A 22,398-nucleotide genomic window follows, 5' to 3' on the forward strand; every position below is an offset into this window, starting at 1 on the left:
TAATCACGGTGGTCATGGTATATCTTCACAAGAGTACCATTCGTCGCAGCCAGAAATATAAGTCGTGATTTTTTATGTTTTCTTAATTTTTCCTCTTATATTTTAAGAAGCTGTTCATATAGATATTGCGCACCTTTCATTTATAAAACGATGTCAGGTGTTCTGCTATTATATAAAGATACGAGATATACGTAAAATATTTTGCAAGATATAAGAGAACATAAATTTTATTTATTGTTGTAAACCAGCGACACAGAAGTAATATACTTGGCGACAAGCAATATGGATTTCGTCCTACAATATCTAAAGCTGAGATGCTGACTGTTGTAACGAACAAGATCAGTGAATCCATGAATGTAGTCTTCATTTTTAGGGCGATAGTTTTTGACATAGAAAATCCTCTATCGATTGGGTTTGGTACAAAGCTTTTCTTCCCAAACTTGCTAGTATTGAATATATCGAAAGTCAACGCAACAATTATCTTATTTAACTCTGATAGACATATTAACATGATTCTTTTCGTGCAGAAGTTCGAAGTATATAATACTTTTGTCGGCATATTTCAATGACCCATTCGCCTTAATCTTCATAAATAATATTACAAATCGTATCCAGAGATTCTAAGTATATATATATATATATATAAGTGAACGTGTCTGTGTGTGTGTTTGTGTACATTTCCCTACGCAATAACTCTGTCAATTTTTAGTCTACAGACTCGAAATTTGATATACAGGGTACTGAGATTTGGCAAAATCGATGTGATCGGTTTTTGCCCAGAAATTTGGCGATTAAGGGGTCAAAGTTCAACGATTTTACCTTTGAGAACTCTACCAAACTCCTCCGACAATTTCGGGTCTACGTACTTGAAATTTTAGATATAGGTTCCTTGAACATGGATCTAACTTAATAACTTGATTTGAGCCCAAAACAATAAATTCTAAGAGGTCATAATAGGGGTCAAAGTTAACAAAAACTTGACCTCTACGATCTCTTCCGAAATTACTCAGACAATTTCTGGTCTAAATATTTGAAATTTACATAAAGGGTATTCAGAGATAGGGCAAGCTTTATCATCAGTTTGGGTCGAAAATTTTTAGTTACATATATATGAATGTAGGTATGTATGTATGTTTGCATGTCTGCCTTAAACGTTCAATAGAGGCGACGGATTTTACCAAGATCAGTATCATTTTAAAGTTCGACCTTTCATACGCCAAATTTCGAAAAATTGGCTAAAAATATTAATATCTTCCCCTTCAACTAGGCACTTTTCTACAGTGAGGGGTCACTTTTTCGCCGATATTTTTTAAAGTTATCCTCTCCTTTAGATTGTCTAGCCTTGATTTTTAAAAATATCGCTTCCGGTTTAGCGGTGGTCGTAACAGCATAAACATTAGGTTTTACCCCGTTCTTTTCCTCTTTTGCGGTACATGTTCGAGCCTGCCTTCCTACTACCACTTTTTTTTTTGGCTAAAAATACACATTCAAACACCTGGGTAACGCCGGGCTGAAATGCTAGTATATATAACAATTACAGCACCTCAGAAAGCACTGATGAGATATTTTTTTATTTCTCTTTCTTTAGACATTGAGCAGGTGGTACAATCGGGTAAAGCAAAGCTTTTTCTTTTCACTAATGCTCGTATCATCATTCGTTGAAATGAATGTCATCTTTCTTTAAAAGAAAGAAAACCTCTTTTCTTTTATAAGCTCTTGAGACTGACGTTTACTCAAAAAAACTGTTATGGAAAACTTACAAAAACTCTGTTACTAAAGTCACTGGAGAAATATTTGGATCATTCGGCGGGTTTCACAAGATACTTTATTTCTGAAACAATCCTCTACGTATAAGAGCAAGATCCTTTTAAAGATGTATTACTAGTTTTATATTTGTGAGGATTCCCTTTGGTGCACTCTTCCTTTTCTTGATAGTGTACAAAAAGGTTTCGTAATCTGGCAGAGAATGAACGTTTCAGCGCATTTCATATAGAACACGTGTTTCTAGCCTCTCCATTTTGTTCATCTACACCTTTTACACCTCAAATTAAAAAAGCACAACTTCAAATTAAAAAACACAACTTCAAATTAAAAAAACTAAACTTCAAATTAAAAAACATAACTTCAAATTAAAAAAAGACAACATCAAATTAAATAAACCCAAGTTCAATTTAAAAGCACGTGACATTATGTTAGAATTATTCATACTCAAACTTTGTAAGGTAATTTGCATAACATCACTTATGCAAATTACCCACTATTACTTGTAGTTGCTCGCAACAATAAAAAAAGAAAAGTTTCTAACAATTAACATTACAATAATTTAAAATATGGAAAATAACAATGGATCTCCGGTAGTTGTGCGATCAAGTAGAGGAGTCAAGAGAGGCACAGTACGTGGTCAGTACAAACGCAATCGAAATTCTCCTAAGCGTCGGATTCTGGAAGCCGCTCGAAATAGCAGGAACTGGACAACTGTCGCAGAGAACTGTGGGATAAATAGGAACACCGCGTACGCCTGGGTGAATAAACAGGCCAAGGGGCAAGACGTGGAAGATAAGCCGCGGGGTGGAAGGCGACATGGGAAAGTGAATCCGGACATGGTCAACAACATGCTTGATATAATCGGAGAAGATCCTACCATCACTCTCAAGGAGTTGGCCTTGAAGATTTCGGAGATGCATGGAATCAACCCCCCAATCAGCGTTACTACCATAAATAACCATCTCGATGGTAGACTCTTCACTGTAAAACGGGTTCACAAGCAAGCCGAGAATGTCAACACTCCGGAGAATAAGGTAAAACGTCGTATCTATGTAAAAAGGGTTATGGCCGCATTGGGAGCTGGTAAACATGTGGTGTATTTGGATGAGTCAAACGTGAACTTATTTTGTACTCGGACCGTTGGACGATCCGCGAGGGGCCAGAGAGTGGTGCTACATGTTCCAGGCTCGAAAGGTCCAAATATTCACATGGTTGCTGGTATTAGTCAACAGGGACTCATCAACTTCACCCGCAGGCGTGGCGCCTACAAGCACCCGGATGTCAACCAATGGGTTGCAGAACTACTCAATTCTGTCTTCGCAATGGGATATGATGCCGGACAGGTAGCCTTGGTAATTGACAACGCCCCGTGCCATTCCCGAGTGGAACAACTACACGACCAGGCAGCTTTTGCAGAAGTGGAGTTTATTCGCTTGCCTCCATACAGCCCGGCTCTCAACCCCATCGAAATGGCCTGGTCAGCCATCAAAGCCGTCATCAAGAGGGATCTACCGAGCGTTATACATGTGCCACAACCGGAAGATATCACAAAAGTGGAGCACCGTCTTCGTCTTGTGGAGACCGCCATCGACCGAGCCTACCAAGTGGTAACTCCTGCCATGTCTCAGGCATTCTGTAATCGGGTTCAACGCCATCACGCTAGATGTCTCAGGGAAGAGGACCTCCCTGTTGGAGAATAAATGGTTTATCTATCATGTAATAAAATTTTAATTTAATTTGAACTTGGATTTTTTTAATTTGAAGTTGTGTATTTTAATTTGAAGTTGTGTTTTTTTAATTTGAACTTTATTTTTTTTAATTTGAGGTGTAAAAGATGTAGATGGCTGCCTTGGTTCTAATTCACTATTACACACTGTAAAACATTCAGAATATGAACCCGCTCGGCAAAAACTAAATCAGATAACTTTCTATTCTATCTCTCTCTTACTGTATCAAAACTAAGCGGAAGTTCCATGAACAAAGTCTCTATCCTAGAACTTACCATCATTGGAAACAATAACACGCAGCTACTTCTCATCAGATTACAACATTGTCGTCTTTAAGACCAATGTAAACAAATACTGTTTTATCCGTCATCTTTAATATACAATATATTTTAAGTTGTTTTTCTGTCCTTGTTTAGTAGCGCTCCTTGTTCAACTGACGATCCCTTTAACCCTTATAATCAGCTGTATTCGATAAGCTGAAATTCTATACGTTTGATCTAAAAGACTTTCGTGAATAATATTAGAATCAAAGTGTATCTAGATAAATGCAAAATATATTCCTCTTTTGGCGGTAATATCTCAATAGATATCTAGAAACTGTGTTTGTGAATATTTTTTATGCATATGAATCAAGAAAGGAAAGTGTTTTGCACAACGTTAGGAAAAAGATGTCCTCTGTTGTGAAATTATAAAAAAAGTTATCAGATATTGAAGATGAGTCAACCATTGCTCCGTTCCTGGAAATATTACACATGAGAAATGCCGGGTTTAGTTTGCAGTGGATATCTAAAACGGGATGAATTTTGAAACGGCTATTTTTTATTATCCAACTTTGTAGATGTGGTCATTTTCTATCCAAAATGTCACGTGAATCGAAAATAAAAACAAAGCAATATTGATTTGATGTCAGCTTCCAAATATAATCAGCTAGTCAAATGGTATTCAGCTAAAAAAAAAAATGACATGTTCATTTTTACCTTTTGGTGAAATATAGAAAATATTTTCATTTCAAACCCTGCTCCGGAATTTCTAATACAAATTGCCAAGTAAAAAAATAGCAACGAAAAACAATGAAATTTTATAATGTTTACGTAAAATGATATCTGAACCTGACTGATAAATGACGCATGAAAAACTTTGAAACAGAGTAATATTCTATGAACGAAAATAACATTTTAAAATACATTATTCGATGTATAAAACAATGACGATAGAGTTCCATAACACATTTTTAATATCTTAACAGATGGCAGAAGTAATATGGGTGATCCATTATTTCGTGATATGTATCATATATTCCGTACTCAAAGTTCAAAAATCAATTTACTCGGATAACACCAAGAGACGGTTACCGCTATTTATATGATGATTGCAACGTCTTGTCAGACGAGTGCCCTCAGACACTTAAAGTACATGAGCCCTAACATGACTTTTTATTTTTATTTTTTGTATTTATTTTTTTTCTTCCTCTTTCTTTTTTTTTTAGTGGTACCGGCGAATTCACACACTCAAGCAGATATGACACTGAAGACGGTCATTGCTATATATACATATATATATATATGTACACGCATACACACACATACGCACACACATATATCCATTAACATACACACATACATATATACATACATACGCAGCACACACTACATATACATACACACATGCATACATACACAAATACATACGCATATATACACACACATATACAAATAGAAACACACATATACATACATATATACGTACAAATACATACACATATGTGCACATATACATAAACATACATTAAAATACATATACATATGCATACATATCTATGCATTTATACACAAACATACACATATGCATAGATGCACATACATATGCATACGTACACAAAGAAACACATATATATACATATATACATACAAACACATACAACCACACACAAACATATATACATATATACATGCATATACACATATATATATATATATATATACATATACATACACAAGTACATATATAAACATACGTACACATATACGTATATACACAACGGATACATATAATGATGGCAGATCAATTATTACATGCTTCCAGCATTTCAAGCCTACACGCGTCACAACTTTTCCATTGCTATAAGACTATTTTATAGACAAATGCCTGAAGGAGTATCTATACAAAGTTGATGTTACAGAGATTTAGTTTTGTACGACAGCTTCATCTCTCTCTCTCTCTCTTTCTCTCTCTCTCTCTCTCGGTTCAAAATGTTGAGGTCCAGCAACAAGCAAGATCAAAATAGCCAGCAACAAGTTAAACTGCAGACCCGCTTAATGCGGGTACTGGTCTATATATATATATATATATATATATATATATAAAGTATTTTAGTATCTGTATGTGCTGTATGTGTATCTACTGACTGGTTTGAACGTATTGTGATGCATAAACTCTTACGTAGATATCTTTACTACGCAGATTACACAAGAAAGTTCAAAGGTATTTATTTTATCAATGGTACGTATTACTTTTTCACACAACACTTCTCTAAAAGTATTGAGTAGAAAGACAGAAGCGACACGATTAAAACGAATTACATTTTGTTCTCTAGAATTTATTGTTTTATATAGTCACTAACATTACCAATGCAACTTTGCCAGCCTCGTTTGATGCATTGATCATCCAGAATACGATTTATCATTTATATTTTTGTCGTTATTCTGATATTGATGAACGCATCTCTTAACTATGCTAACATCAACTGTTTTGGCTAAGTAAGCCTTCAACAGGCGCCGATGAATGTTGACCGGTTCAATTTGTTTTCTGCATGGAAGGAAGTCAATGACGAAATTCTGCTTCTGATCCATGTTATTTTTTAGAGTATCACGTCGTTAGTACTTGCAACACAGAGATGAAAATTCCAGGTCAAGAATGCATAAGACCTTTCAATACAATTTGCAATCTCTCTGATCCATTCGGGCGGAATAAAAAATAAAAGGTATTACTTTAAGAACGTCCGTCGTAAGTTATTTTAAAAATAAATGTGAGTATGCTCCGCAGATTATACATGAAGAGATTTCTGAATGAAAAGGGATTCTGTTAAGTAAGTATAATGATATTGAGGGAGAAAATAATGTTCTGTTCATTGCGTTTTAAGACAATTTTCTTTAGAAGAACGTATTGTTTTTACCATTCTGTTATTCGTATCTTTTTTCTGGTCGGTCAGGAAGTAATATTATCCTTCACCTCTTACTATTATATATTATGCATAATAATTAGGTATAGTTCGGCAAGCTAATCTATGAATTTCAATGAAGATGAAAAGTTTTGTTGATCATCTATTGTCCATTCTATTCTTTTATCAGTCACATTTATTGGTCATTTTATCACAACAATGTTTTAGCCATCACACTGTAGACAATCATAACTTTACATTTACTGAATGAAATTAACAAATTTAAAAGCATCCTCTAATTATGACTGATGATTTTATTTACAAGTTATAATCACACGGCGTTGCTCAGAATGTTTTTTCTTTCAATTTAGCTTCAGTCTGTTCTGATTTTGACTGTAGCTTTTTACTAAATAATATTTAAGTATATTTTGAAATTTAGATTATTAATTTAATCAAATGATTACAAAATTATTTTCATTTGTGTAATCTTGTTTTGTAATTTTAGAGCACAACTGGACCATGATACCTAACTTTTGCACATTTAACTTTAATCAAGTGATTATGTAAATATTTCATAAAATCAACAGTTGATTCTATGAATAGACAGGAAAGATTTCGAAATAAATGCTTCTGTTTAAAGCATAAGACAACCATCATACTTGACTTTTGCATTTCAAACTTGAAGTGACGTTATTATTTACAGAGAATTTTATAAAATAAACAGTAGATTCTCTAAGGTGCATTGTAGACCACAATGTATTGTGGATTACGAAGAGGCATGTGAACCTTTCTCCCGATACACTGATGAGAGTCCATAACTAGAGCAGGTAATCAACTGATTTGATTTAATAACGGGCAATTTCACCGATTTCGATCACAATAAATGTATGAAAAAGTGGAGCATTTATTGATCCTCATTCGATCCCGGACAACGTAGAGTTTGTCTACTAGTATAATTATAAAATTGCTAGATGTACATAGCTTTTAAAAATCTAAAAATAAATTATTTGTAAAGAATTGTAAAATAATTAAAATATTTCGACACTTGAAGTGGTTCCAAATTATTTTCAAATTTTAAACACGTGGCTAAAATAGCGAACTTATTTACGTAGAAAAAAATAAACTGTGGTCGATTGGATAAATAATTGATTAATAATAAATAAAGAAGAAATAATGCATAAGTCAGTGGGGTGAAGTGGTTACACAAAATCGATTATTGACTTATAATAGACACTACTAAAATTTGACAAAATGCCCATCGTGGAACTCAATGTCATAGGGGATATAACGATCGTGCTCAATTACTTGTGCAAGAGCATATGTACTTTGTAATGCACATTACACATTATTTTAATATCCCATCGGTATATTGGTTTCCATGGAAGAATTGAAAACCCAACCAACAGATTAAAAGATACCGAATGCAATCGCTTCATCACATCATTGTGACTCAAAATATTTCCATATCTATAAAGTTAAGTTTTTCATTACACGTTCATTGATATTAAATGCCTACTTTTTCTATTTAAAAATTATTAAAACAATCTTCATGTACTCAGTCATAAATAAAGCTACTAAGTAAACTAAATAAAGCTACTAAGTAAACTAAATAAAGCTACTAAGTAAACTAAATTGTGTATTCTTTTGAAAAACGGATATCATTATTACATTATTGATTTTTTTATGATTCCTTATTAAATGATTGGTTTCATTTTTGTTTTACATGAATGTCACAACGTATCATGGTCCGCAGGCCACTCGAGGATAAGGGTAAATGAGTCTACAGGAGTCAATGGGACAATATCATAGTAATCTTTAGTAGTGGAAATTTAGAAAATTGGATTACATAAGGGGAATGGCTCATCAAGAACTTATTTACGTCGGTCTTAAAGACAACCATATGGTAGTCAGCTGAAAAGCAGGAAAAACTAAGAGAGTTCCACAGGTGTGCAGTTCCAAGAAAGAAGCTTTGTTCATGGAATATATGTGTAGAGTTAGGCACAGATAAAGAGTGACGGAAATTATTAATAGTGGTTTCAGCTAGACAAGTGTTTTCGTGAAAATTTGGCGAGAAAAACCATATATATGAGGTCAGACAAACACATGCCATGAAAATAACAATAAAGCAGAGACAGGTTCGCAACGTCTCTTCTATGCGAAAGCGATTGCAGAAAAGAGTAAAGGGTATCCCCCAATAAGCTACGAAGTCTATTTTTAACTCTGCCAAGGCAAGATACAATGCTTCCAACAGCTTCTGCACAGGTTTGGCAACAGTACTCTATCCTTAGACATACCTGGCCTTTATACAAGTGGATAACTGTAACAGCAGTGAGATATCTACTGGAGCGGCATAAGGATTCAGCAATTTATCCAGCGATTTCCGCAACGAATTTGACGATCTTGTTCCATCCAGGAGTAAAGGTCAGACACAGAAGCTTGTCAAACCACAGAGCCTACACAAGACGAGAGCCATTTATTTCAATCGATGCAAGGAGAGGATCAGAGCGTTAAAGATAGAAGCTTCGTTTCAGATACATTAAATTAACCAGCCACCTCTTTCTCCATTGTACCACGTGATCAAGATCAGAGGAGAGAGAATCTGAGATAACTTAGTCATTTACGGCCTTTGAAATATTGACATCGATAGTAGTGCCGTCATAAATATGTACTAATGATCTTAGGATGCGATTTGGGAGATCAATATATGTAGATCAGAAAGAGAGTTGGATCCAAGATGGAATCCCGCGTGATTCCAGCATTAATACTGTGAGATTCTGATTTCTGTCCATTAACCACTACTCTTATGAACCTACCAGAGAGAAATGATTTAATAATTGAGAAGACATTTCCAGATATAGTGTAGCTGGAGATCTTGTGGAATAGACCTTTATGCCATACCCTATCAAAGGCCCTTGATATGTCAAGAGCAAATGCTCTAGAAATTGAAGCTTCAGCCGATAAATTTGTAAATTCTATGAAACATAATCGTAAGCGCATCTGCTGTAGAGCTAGCAGAAACAAAAACCATATTTCATGTCATCAAGAAGGTTATTTTTGCTGAGGTGGCTGACTAATTCTCTATTTTACACGGATTCCAGCAACTTACTCATGATGGACAAAAGACTTATTGGTCTGTACTGAGAGAAAGATGATTGATCACCTGAATTCTACAATATGGGGCATACTGATGAGGTTTTCCAGAAGTTTGGGAAGCAATTATTCTTAAGACAACGCTTAAATAGCTTTGTAAGTATGGGAGCTAGTTCTGGTTGAAACTCTTTCAGCACTATAGTTGCTTTACTGGAATCAAGGTTTGGCGACATCGCGTACGAATATTTGTATGTCGCATAGCGTGTTTTCAGATACAGGAGAAAATACGGGGTTTGGCGGTCTTGATAGCATAGGGTAGAATTAGCTGCAAAGTTCTTGGAAAAAAGTGTGGCTTTATCCGATGCTGACAAGATTATCTAGGATAATTGGGATAGAGCATAAGCTTCCATTATGGGCCCTGTTTTTATTTTCCAAAATTTATGGAAATCAAGCCGGCGCTCAGCTTCTTTGGATTTTACTGACTGAGCATACAACACTCTCACATTCTTTACTCTTTTATAGTGGTTGCTGGTAGTCCTTAAAGGGGCTTTGGTTTCAGTACATTATTACGTTGTAAGAAGAAAAAAAAAGAGATGTCTGTGCACAATGACAGCAGCACATTCTGGAGAGAACCACGGCTGACTGTTAGGTGTTTGCTGGAATTTTTTTAAAGGTGTGCAGTGGTCGATATCTACAATTAACAATTCCGTCAGGTCTAATACTACAGAGAACATTCTTTTAAAACCTGGAACGTAGATGTAGATCTGATATAAATATACGGTAGGTATCCCAGTCATCCATAGAGTATCGATATACTGTGCGATAGAGAGGTACTTTTGAGGACATCACATTTCGTTTTTATATTAACTGATACAAGAGAGTGGTCGGAAAATCTCAGTGGTGACAGAACGAAGGATGAACATAGCTAAGGGCAAGTTGATAGTAAAAGGGCTAGGAGATTGTATACTTCCCGTCAGTGTAAGGCAGGTTCGTGAACAATCTGAGTTAGGTGATAAGCAATGGAGAAATCGTGACAGAACTTCCCCTCATTATTTGTCTCGATAGAGGGCATATGTAAACGCAGTGGTGTAAACAAGTGCAACTCGGAAACACATATAGGGTAATTTAGAGTTTTCTTGATATGCCCATACCACATGGAAAACCATTTCTAATGTAGGCACATATTCTATACTCATGGTGAGCTTGGGGTCAGATTTTAATATTAAATTATAATATCCTTTAATTACGAACTCATCTAGGGAAAATGTCGGTCCAATGCCAGTTTCGGTTAGGAAGAATAGGTCTGGTTTAGTGTCCTGTAATTGGATTCCAACCTCTGGATGGTTGAAACGTAGCCTCCTGATGTGAGGGGATTTGGGGAATAGGTCGACAGACTCGTTTAGTACAAGGCGGAGGGAAAAATTAAGGGAGAAAAAGAAGTAAAGAAATATTTTGTAGACCATGATAAGGTAAAGCTGTTACAATTACCTACTAATATGGAGAAGCCCCACGAGAAGCTACTACACTGTACATAATCTATTCATAAAAAAGTAGTTCAGCAGCCTCAGTATTTTGCACCTGTTGATAAGACAGCCATCTTAATGGTAAATCAAAGTTCGGGTCCCTGACTAGCAGGCGGAAAACGCTAGCCCAGTTAAAGTGTTTACCTACAGTACCGTTATTCGTGACATGGCTACAAGGATAGAAATAAAAATAGACAATTTTCGACATCTCACGCAAAAATACTGCGGACGTAGATTACAACTTTTTGTCTTCCCTTAGTCAGACGGATCAATCATTCTAAAGGAGGAATGAGGGATAAATTAAGATAAGCGAGAATTACGGGAGCTTCCGAAAACGCATCCACAATGCATTGTCTATTCTCCGTAAAACTATTACGCCCAATTCTATTCATGCATATTATCAACATTAAGCATAATAGCGAAGCATTTATAATGTACAAGTTCTGATATACGGACATTAAAGTTGAATGTACTCTCGCTTTAAATTAAAAGACTATTTTTCTATTAAAGATTATTAAGACAAACTTTTCAATATACTCAGTCATGGATATGCGAACTACTTCATGGAGGTTTATTGATTTGCAAATGATATGAAAATCGATCGTACAATCGATAATTATATGGTTTCTTATTTGATGATTGGTTTTATATAACTATTACACTTAATTTTTCTTCATTTTTCGTATTGATTTATATATATATATATATATATATATATATATATGTTGTTAAACAGCACAGCATTTTCTTGTTTGACAATTTTCCGTTTTATTTTTTCCAGTTTTCGAATAATCCTTCTTGTGTTATATGTAAAATGGTGTAAAAGTGTTCCGTAGTCTGCGTGCGCTTTCGGCGTTTCCGCCATCGTCTGGCTGGTTATATAAAAAGTCGTTTTAAAATTACGTCGAATGATAAGGTCGTGTTTTAAAATTACATCGTACTATAAGATCGTTTTTGGCTTATGTGGGCTATTTATATACAAATTTATTGCACAGTTTTTTTTTATATATATATATACATTTTTTTATATATATTTTTTATATATACATTAACAGAGGCATTTTAAAATATTTTTGCTGGATTCATAATTTATATTGTTTATTTTGGGTTGTCTCACTTTTATATACAATGCCTCCAACACCTTCAGTCTCCTAACGTTAGAGTCTGTTTGTAAAATTTTGGTATTTTCTACCATGATGTTTCTAAATTGAGAATGCTGGCAGCCATGTTTTTTTAAATGTTGCGCGATAGAGCAATAAGCCAAAAACGATCTTATAGTACGATGTAATTTTAAAACACGACCTTATCATTCGACGTAATTTTAAAACGACTTTTTATATAACCAGCCAGACGATGGCGGAAACGCCGAAAGCGCACGCAGACTACGGAACACTTTTACACCATTTTACATATAACACAAGAAGGATTATTCGAAAACTGGAAAAAATAAAACGGAAAATTGTCAAACAAGAAAATGCTGTGCTGTTTAACAACATATGTTTAAAGGAGAATATGCTGCCTAAATATACACAATATATATATATATATATATATATATATATATATATATATATATATATATATATATATATATATATATATATTAACAATGGATTATCATTAAATATGTTTTGGATTTATCCTCTTTTAGATTTGGCCTTTTTATTATACGGATTATTTTTTCCCTTCTTTTTTTTTTCGTTTTCTGCATTCACAATCATTTTTAATCCCTGTAAATTTGACTAACTTTTTATACAAATATGATGAATTTCCTATTTGTAGTTTCTTTCAATCTATTAACCGGCAAAAATTATTGTATATTTTGCAAATCTCTTTCTTCTAATGAGAAAAATTGCATTTTTTGAAACTCTGCGGAATAAGGTCTTACAAGATTTTTTATACTCTTTGTATCCCTTCTTTATGAAGATTTTAATAGAGTTACAATAATATATATAATTTTTCTATTATATAAATATAATTTTTCTATTATATATATATATATATATATATATATATATATATATAAAGCTGAATGTCTGAGTGTGTGTGTGTGTCTGGTCACGAATAGGCTCCTATACGGTTGACTATTTAAAAAAAAAACTGATTACACATAATGATAGAAGATGTATCGAGACACAGGAATGGGTATGTTTGATCTGGTAGAACGGTGGTTCATTAAAATTGTGGGGTCTACGTTCGCACCTGGTCCACAAAGTATGGAAATAAAAAATTTAAAAATTAAAAAAAAAAACGTTTACAAGTGTTTTTGATATAGATGTACATAAGAATACTTTGATAAGTATGTTTTAACTTAAACAGGGATGGTATAATACAATTATGGGGTCTACGTTCGTGACTGGCCTCCATAGAATGGAAATAGGCACAAACTTTAATAAAGACTTTTCATGTCTATCTGCCTAAGTATACTTTGATAATTATGTTTCTGTTTGAAGAAATATGGTATAATAAAATTATGGGGTGTTCGTTCGCACCTGACCTCCATAGAATGGAAATATGTCACAAAGTTTTACAAGTTTTTTAATATAGATCCACAGAATATTTTGATTAGTGTTTCAGTGTGAACAGGTATGGTATAATAAATTATGGGGTTTATATATTTTATTTTTACTTTCATCATATTTTGCTTTGGTTTTGATACCCCCAAATTCACCCCAAATTTACAACCCTTCCTTTTCATAATCTATCATACTTTCATAAATCAGAGTCCATTTTCTGCAGGCTGTTTTTGACCCCAGTAAACGACGGGCACTTTTGTATATATATATATATATATATATATATATATATATTGGGATGATTAATTGGAATCAAAATCTGGAATCGGAAAAATCGGAACTTTGAGGGTATCAGTATCGGAAAAAATAAGCCTAACTTCCGATTCCAAAAACGATTCCTTGCATTTTTTGAAAACTTAAGTTTTAATTGATGGTACTAATGATAAATACTTATTGTTTTTTAACAATAAGTAAGACTAAAATCTAAAGATCATGAACACATAAAAATACGATTTTAATGTATTTTATTTTCGTAAAATAAACAAAACAAAAATTGAAACTTTATGTAAATCTGCTAGGTACACTTTAAAAGAATGCAGTTTATTTACAATGTCCGAAAAATATTTTAAAAGCTCAATAAAGTATTTTTGTCAAGAACAATACTATCAAACATTATTGATAATTACATCAAAAGTAGAATTAAAAAAGGCATTTTTAAATCTTTTTAATTATTTTTATGCTCCTAGCAGTTGATTTTAGTGTGGTAGACTTTGTGCGGTCCCTCATCTAACATTTCAAATATTGCAAGGGGAGAGCCAAACGTATGAGAAAAAGGTTGAGTTTGAATTGAATGTATGAATCAATTTGTGAATTTTCATATGAAAGTGTGAAAGAACGCTTGGTGTCAATTCATTGTTAAGAATGTTTTTTCAATAGTAAACATTTTATTTAAAAGCTCATTCTTAACTTGTTAACTTTTCTGTTCCTATACCGTCTCATGTTTTCGATGGTTTATGAAAACATTCAAATGGTGTTCTCAGCTAAAAACAAGCACATATCGTTTTAGTAATAAAAAATAAATAAATTTGTTTAACTGTTTTCAATCATTTACAGCGAAAATATTTGAGACAAATATTTAAAAAGAACTATCTATGTAATAAACGCCCCCTCTCCCATCAAGTGTACTTTTCATGTTTACGAAAATATATGCAGATATAACGTGGAGGTTTTACAGCAATTAAAAAAAAAAACAAATATCCAATTAACTATTTGGAAATGTAAAAACAATCAGAACCAGAATCGGTAATTTTATCGGAGCCGATAAAAATTTGGGATAGCGTTTTACGCTGTGTCTAATCGTTTAAATCACAATCATTTTAAAGCAATTATGTTTTCTTTTCAGAATGTTTTATATAAGATGGAAAAAAAACAAATTCGAACAATTTATTATTGTAATTCAAGCTAGGAAAAGCTGCAGTAACAGTTCCCAATATCAATGAAGCGTTATGCCCAGCAACTATTACCGAACGCACAGCGCAATGATGGTTTAAGAAATTTCGGGGTGGCAATGAGAGTCTTGAAGATGATTAGGTCGGCTATCGGATGTTGGAAACGATAACTGAAGAGTCTTAGTCGAGGCCAATGCACTCACAGCTGTTCGACAACTTGCTTCTGAATTAGACGTAACGTATACAACGATTTTCAACTACTTAAGAGAGGTTGGAAAGACAAAGAACTTGTTTAGTAGGTGTCTCAGGAATTGAACGAAAACCAAACGAAAGCCATTAATTTCGATTGATGCCAGATGGGGATCAGAACGTTGATGATGTAAAAATAGAGGCTTGGTTTTAGATGCATTAAAAGTAACCAGCCAGTCCTTTCCCCATTGTACCACGTGCTCAAGATCAGAGGAGAGAGAATCTGAGAGAACTTGGTCGTTTACTGTCTTAGATGTGCTACCAGTTCTTGTAGATCAAATATTAAGAGATTAGTTAGGTAAAGACATTTCGTACACAAACGGATAAGGTAAATGATATATATATATATATATATATATATATATATATATATATATATATATATATATATATATATTACACACACACGCATCAGGTTGACGAGAAAATTTTGTGGTTTTTAACGTTTAAATTCAGATGCATTACCGTGGAGGAGATTTGAGCCTTTTCTGTTGACTAATGTTGGGTGTTGTTAATTAAGTAACTTTAAGCTAAGAGTATTTAATTAATAATATTTAACGTTTCATATCCACCGATTGCTGGGACGGTAACTACGCTGGCGCGATAAATAACGATTAAGACTGAATATCTAATTGTTTTAATTTCTATTCTAACTGATGGCATCAGATTATATTTTTTATATTATATTATTGTAATTATCAAATATATATATATATATATATATGTGTGAGTGTGTGTATGTGTGTATGTGTGTGTGTATTATATATATATACGATAGAATTTATCCAATATATATGTATGATAAAAATCAACATTACATGCAAATTAATTTGCATAATTTCGTGAAAAACGGATTTCATTATTAAATTATTGATTTTTTATGATTCCTTATTAGATAATTTCATTAAACTGTTGAGCTCAGTTCATATTATGTACATCGGTGCATATTATGTACATCTTATATATAGTTGTTAACCAGCGACACAGAGCAGTCTACTTGGCGACAAGCAATATGGATTTCGTCCTGATTATATATATTTGCCCAGCAATTGTATATATGTATATATATATATATATATATATATATATATATATATATATATATATATATATATATATATATATATATATATTAGATTTCATTTTCCCGGTGAATCAGCATCTGAAATGTTTAGGGTGACACATAAAACAGAAGGGAATATGAAATAGATACATTTTTTTAGCAAATCCCGTTAATTGTACGATGTCTTATAGATATCTCCATTATATTATCATGAAAAATGTTTTAATATTGTTTTTATTTTTCAGGTTAATTTTAATTATTGGTACAAATATAGTGAATGGCCTAATGTAAATCAACTATTTCCACAGAACTCGTTACAAAGCCAATTACCGTTTGCATTGTATAACATTAAACTGTTTATGGTTTCAAGTGTTTCATTTTAGTCGTTTATTTTACATATTTGTTTGTAATTTTTCATTGTAATGTTTTTTATCAATATGCTTTTGCCTTTCCTGCTAATCTAAACTAACACTTTTTCATTTGCATCTTTCTCTTTTCGCCACCGCACATTTATTTATTTTCATCCACTTGCTGCGCCTCATTTTTTTTGTAAAAATAATAATTTAAACATTTAATTTCACATCAAAGAACCATTCCATACTTATGACATGGATTAACAACTTTTATTGACCTTTTATCAAACCACCTACATTTGAACCAGTGTATGTCTGTCTGTTTGTCTTTCTCTCTCTCTCTCTCTCTCTCTCTCTTCATCATATATATATATATATATATATATATATAAATATATATATATATATAAATATATATAGAGAGTGTTATAATGGAATAATTCCAGGAGGAAATCCGGGTATGAGAGCTCAATGTGGTAAACAGAGCAATAACATAAAAATATACCACGGAAATTACATAATTGTCGATGCAATAATTTATTTCAACCTTATGGTATCAAAAATGTAATTGTCTATTTTAGATGCTTGAAAATGCCATAAGGTTGAAATAAATTATTGCATCGACAATTATGTAATTTCCGTGTTATATTTTTATATTTCATATAAACATATATATATATATATATATATATATATATATATATATATATTATATATATACATATGGAATACTGGTATATGAAATAGTGGATAAGCATGCCGACAAACTAGTAAAAATGAGAACACAAGGACATCACTAAAACAGCAATAAGAGCTATAAATCAATTCGTACGACCGTAACATTTGTTGAATAAAATGGTAAGTCAACCGAATGCCGTTTTAAGGAAAGATTACGTAACAACGTTGCATCGTTAAAAATGTCTCACCAGAAACTAGTAAAAAATGAACATCTTTACCTACATGAGTAATAGAACTACGTTGAAATATCGCAGAGTATAAATTTAAATGGTCAATATTAGAAAGGACAAAAAAATGTACACCAAGTAAATCTAAGCTTTGTAACCTTTGCCCCCTAGTGTCATATAATAATAATTAATGAAAATTTATCAAATAAACAGCAGATTGTAATTTAAAGTTATCTGCATAGATTTAATATGTCTAAAACAAGACTAGGTAGCTCAAAGTAAATTAATAACTTATATGTACTAGTTGTTGTAGTAGTAATTAATAAATTGATGTAGATATAATAATAACAGTATAGGTACCCAATCTGTAAAGAGCTCAACCAAAAATAAACACATTGTAGAGATAAACCAAGTTAATATAGACAATCATTATTAGTTGAAATGGACTAGAATTAAGATATAAAAAATTAATTAAATAAAACACTTAGAACCATGATTCAATTCATACGGAAAATATATCCTGGATTCCTTTACGTTAAACTAAAATGGATGCTTCAATATGCGATGTCAGTTTTTTCTATAGATTGTTTCCAACATTACACGGTAATGCCTATATCTTTCTTAGTAACATTTTGTACGTTCTGAGGAGTTTACATCCCTTATACCTGGCATCTTCTTATATTATTCTGATGAAAAACATTAGGCTTCGAAATACTATGTTATAAAGAGTTCTTACTTATCCTACATCCCTAATTGATGTATCATTTTTATTGAATAAACTATCAAATCTGTATACATAAGTGTATATAAATTTCCACGGCAAAAACAGCCCATCATCATACTGACAAGAGAGTCGGAATGAATTCCAAACCGGAAGCCTTAAACTCAAGTTTCGCTATGCTTTTGGGCTCATCAGTAGGACACATCCAAACTCAGAAAATAATTTAATGTACTTATACTTCATACAAAAAGACGACTTTGAAGGCTTACTTTTTGGGGGAGTATAACATATATTTTATTAATAAAACAACAGAATATGGAACCGTTGGTTTCACGCATAATAAACATTTTAGTTCGAGGTAATTGATGATACAAGCTAAATCATAGCATCTGGTGTGGTACATTATATATATATATATATATATATTAATATATATATATATATATTATATCATAGCATCTGGTGTGGTACATTATATATATATATTAATATATATATATATATATTAATATATACATATATATACATTATAATATATATAAATATATATATATTTTATTATATACACATATATATTAATATATACATATATATGATTATATACATGTATATAAATTAATAGATACATATATATATATATATAAATAAATACATATATATGTTAATACATACATAAATATATTAACGTATACATCTATATATATATTAATATATGCATTTATATATATTAATATATACATATATAAATTGTAATATATACATATATATATAGTAATATATGCATATATGTACATATTAATATATACATATATGTATATTAATATATACATATATGTATATTAATATATACATATATGTATATTAATATATACATATATATATATATATTAATATATACATATGTGTATATTGATATATACATATATATATATAAATATATTCATGTATATATATTAATATATATATATATTAATATATACATACATATATATATGTATTAACATATACATACATATATATATTAACATATACATATATAAAAATATATACATATATATATATATTTCAATATATATATATATATATGTATATATTTATTTATGTATATGTATATATCAATATATACATATTTATATATTAATATATCCATATATGGTGACACGTACATATATATATCAATATATACATACCTATATATATATATATATATATTTATATATATTTATATATATATTAATATATACGTGCATATATTAATATATACGGATATATATATATACTAATATATATATGTAACTATTAATATATTCTTATATTAATCCATATATATATATTAATATATATGTAAATATATATATATATATATATATATATATATATATACGTTATTAAAAATATTTATGGCAAATAATCTGAACAGTGGCTTTCGCGATTCATCCTATTTGTTATTGTATGAGTGTTTTTTTCCTTCATCGGTGTGTGTTTAGATTATTTTCTTTTTATATTTTTTCTTCTCTATTGCCGTGAAATATACTTTATTCTGTATCTATACGTGTTTACATTTTCACTTGTACAGTTTTTGGAGTTAATTTAAATAAAAATTTCTAGTTTAGATATTATCTGCATGGGACGTTTAAATTGCTTCTCATAATGACGGAACGTACTATTTTCCAGTCGATCTCTTGGAGCTCTCAGCAATGGGGTGCTTTACTTATTAATTGGTTAAAATTTAGACAACTCGTGTAGATTATGTCTCAATGACGAATATGAAATACTAAACTCATGTCACCTATTAATTCATCCACACGGAGTTCACCATCCCTATAGAAAACAGAACGAAATGAGAGGGGGTAAAAACAGCGAACTTTTTTAAAATGACGCTTTGCTATTGGCTAATAAAAAAATTGTCCGGAGCCAATAAGTTAATAATTAATCCCATTGATTTGCTGAACAGACTAAACACCACATGTATATCGACGAACAGGCGATAGCACGAGTTTAATTCTAGATATTCTCAGAGGAAGCCTTTAAATTTCCATAACTTTCTAGCTCGCTGTATTGAATACTGAGATCTGTTTAAACATATTAGAAAATAAATGTATATTGTATTATATCTCATTATAAGTTTTTATTTGGATACATGAAACAATATATACATATATCGATCTATATATTTATCTATCTATGTATCTATCTATCTATCTAAACACACACCAACATATACACACCTACACACCTACACACACACACACACACACACACACACATATATATATATATATATATATATATATATATATATGACTATTTCATGTAATCACATAAACTAATAAACTAATATACGGAAGTGTAATTTTATGCGTAAACTTTAAGTATTTACATGAACAATGCTCAATATAAAGGTAGAGCTAGGAGTAAGTTATAAAAATATATATCGCTACACAGAATATTCCGCGTTTCATCCACGCTAGGATTCGTCAGGCTTATTGGAAGAATTGTGGTTATTTCGCGTTTTTATATACGCACATTTCATTGAGTTTTTAGTTAGCCAATAAGCTTCCTAGTCTCCACCGCGCTCCTCTTAATCAGCCAATGGGCAGGCACTTACAGGACAACGGTCCAGTTGACCTTAGGTTCAACCCTTCCTTTGTGTGTGTTTTTTTTATCGGGAAGCGTAGATCTGACCTATTTTAAACCTACGTGTAGTTAAATGTGATTTTTGTCTATATTTTTTAATATTATGTTACTAAAAGCTCAAAAGAATGTGCGTATACAAAAACGCGAGATAACCATTACTCTTCACATAAGCATGACGAATCCAAGCTTGATGAAAGGCGGAATATTCTGTGTAGCTTAACTGGCATATATATTTTTATAACTTAGAATATATATATATATATATATATATATATATATATATATATATATATATATATATATATTCCAAATATAATTATTTAACTATAAAGAAAATATTTAAATAATAACGATTTTCAAAATGTTCAAATTTCAATTACAAAAATGTTCAATACTTTACATTAAATACAACTTCTACATATATATTGATATATTTCAAGCATTATATATATATATATATATATATATATATACATATTATGTTATTGTCATAATAATGTGTACTCAAACTCAATCATGCAATTTAGAATTGGTTCAAACTATTTTCATAGCAAACCAAAAAAATAATGGATTCATTATAAAGAACAAATTCTTATCATTAGAGTCGAATTACAAACGCAAGAAGTTCATGAGAAATAATTTGAATAAAAAATTCTTCCTTCATCACAGCAAAAAATGTTATACTGCATTTGGCGAGCTGCTTTGTCTTTACGCATTAAAAGAAAGGAATGGGTTCTTCATAGTAAACTTAACATTTTGCCATTTTTTAGCAATTCTACCCGCATGAGCTGGTGTAGATATAAATTATTATAAACTCCTGTTATGATACTTTTTGAAATAAATAAATATATACTTTGCTTTTATATTTTCTTAAATACCCAACTGATATAACACTCGTTCTTAATTATCTTTTAATCAAAATAATTAAATATTAATATACATTTTACTTTATTTTTTATAGGGAAAAGGCTCCAGAATAACGCACAAGAGGAGTCAGAAGAAGAAGCCGTAAGGAATTTCGTTCTCTTTTTCATTTTCTATATTGTTGCCATGTAATAACTAACGTTGCTCTGAGATGTCATATTACATATTACAATAATAGATGCAAATGTATGTATACATTAAATAGCGCGTGCTCCCAACTGAGGGTCGAAGACAGCTCACATTTTCAGCAGTCGAACATTGTATTCAGCGGAACATCAACAACCATCATGTTACCGGAATATTTCAATGTGCTTCTGTAAA

The 22,398-nt window shown here is 31.4% G+C and overlaps 1 protein-coding gene across 28 annotated transcripts in view; it reads left to right on the plus strand.

Moving 5' to 3' along the window:
- LOC145254883 (uncharacterized) overlaps window positions 1-22,398 on the plus strand; it is a 751,603-nt gene that overhangs the window by 726,920 nt on the left and 2,285 nt on the right. For all 28 annotated transcript variants that reach the window (XM_080113769.1, XM_080113782.1, XM_080113768.1 and 25 more), the window contains one exon: window positions 22,115-22,161. In XM_080113769.1, the coding sequence (XP_079969895.1) occupies window positions 22,115-22,161 (47 nt within the window). The remainder of the gene's footprint in view (window positions 1-22,114; window positions 22,162-22,398) is intronic.

This window comes from Euprymna scolopes, chromosome 30 (genome assembly GCF_053919585.1).
Source record: "Euprymna scolopes isolate OS-2025 chromosome 30, ASM5391958v1, whole genome shotgun sequence".
NCBI lineage: Eukaryota > Metazoa > Mollusca > Cephalopoda > Sepiida > Sepiolidae > Euprymna > Euprymna scolopes.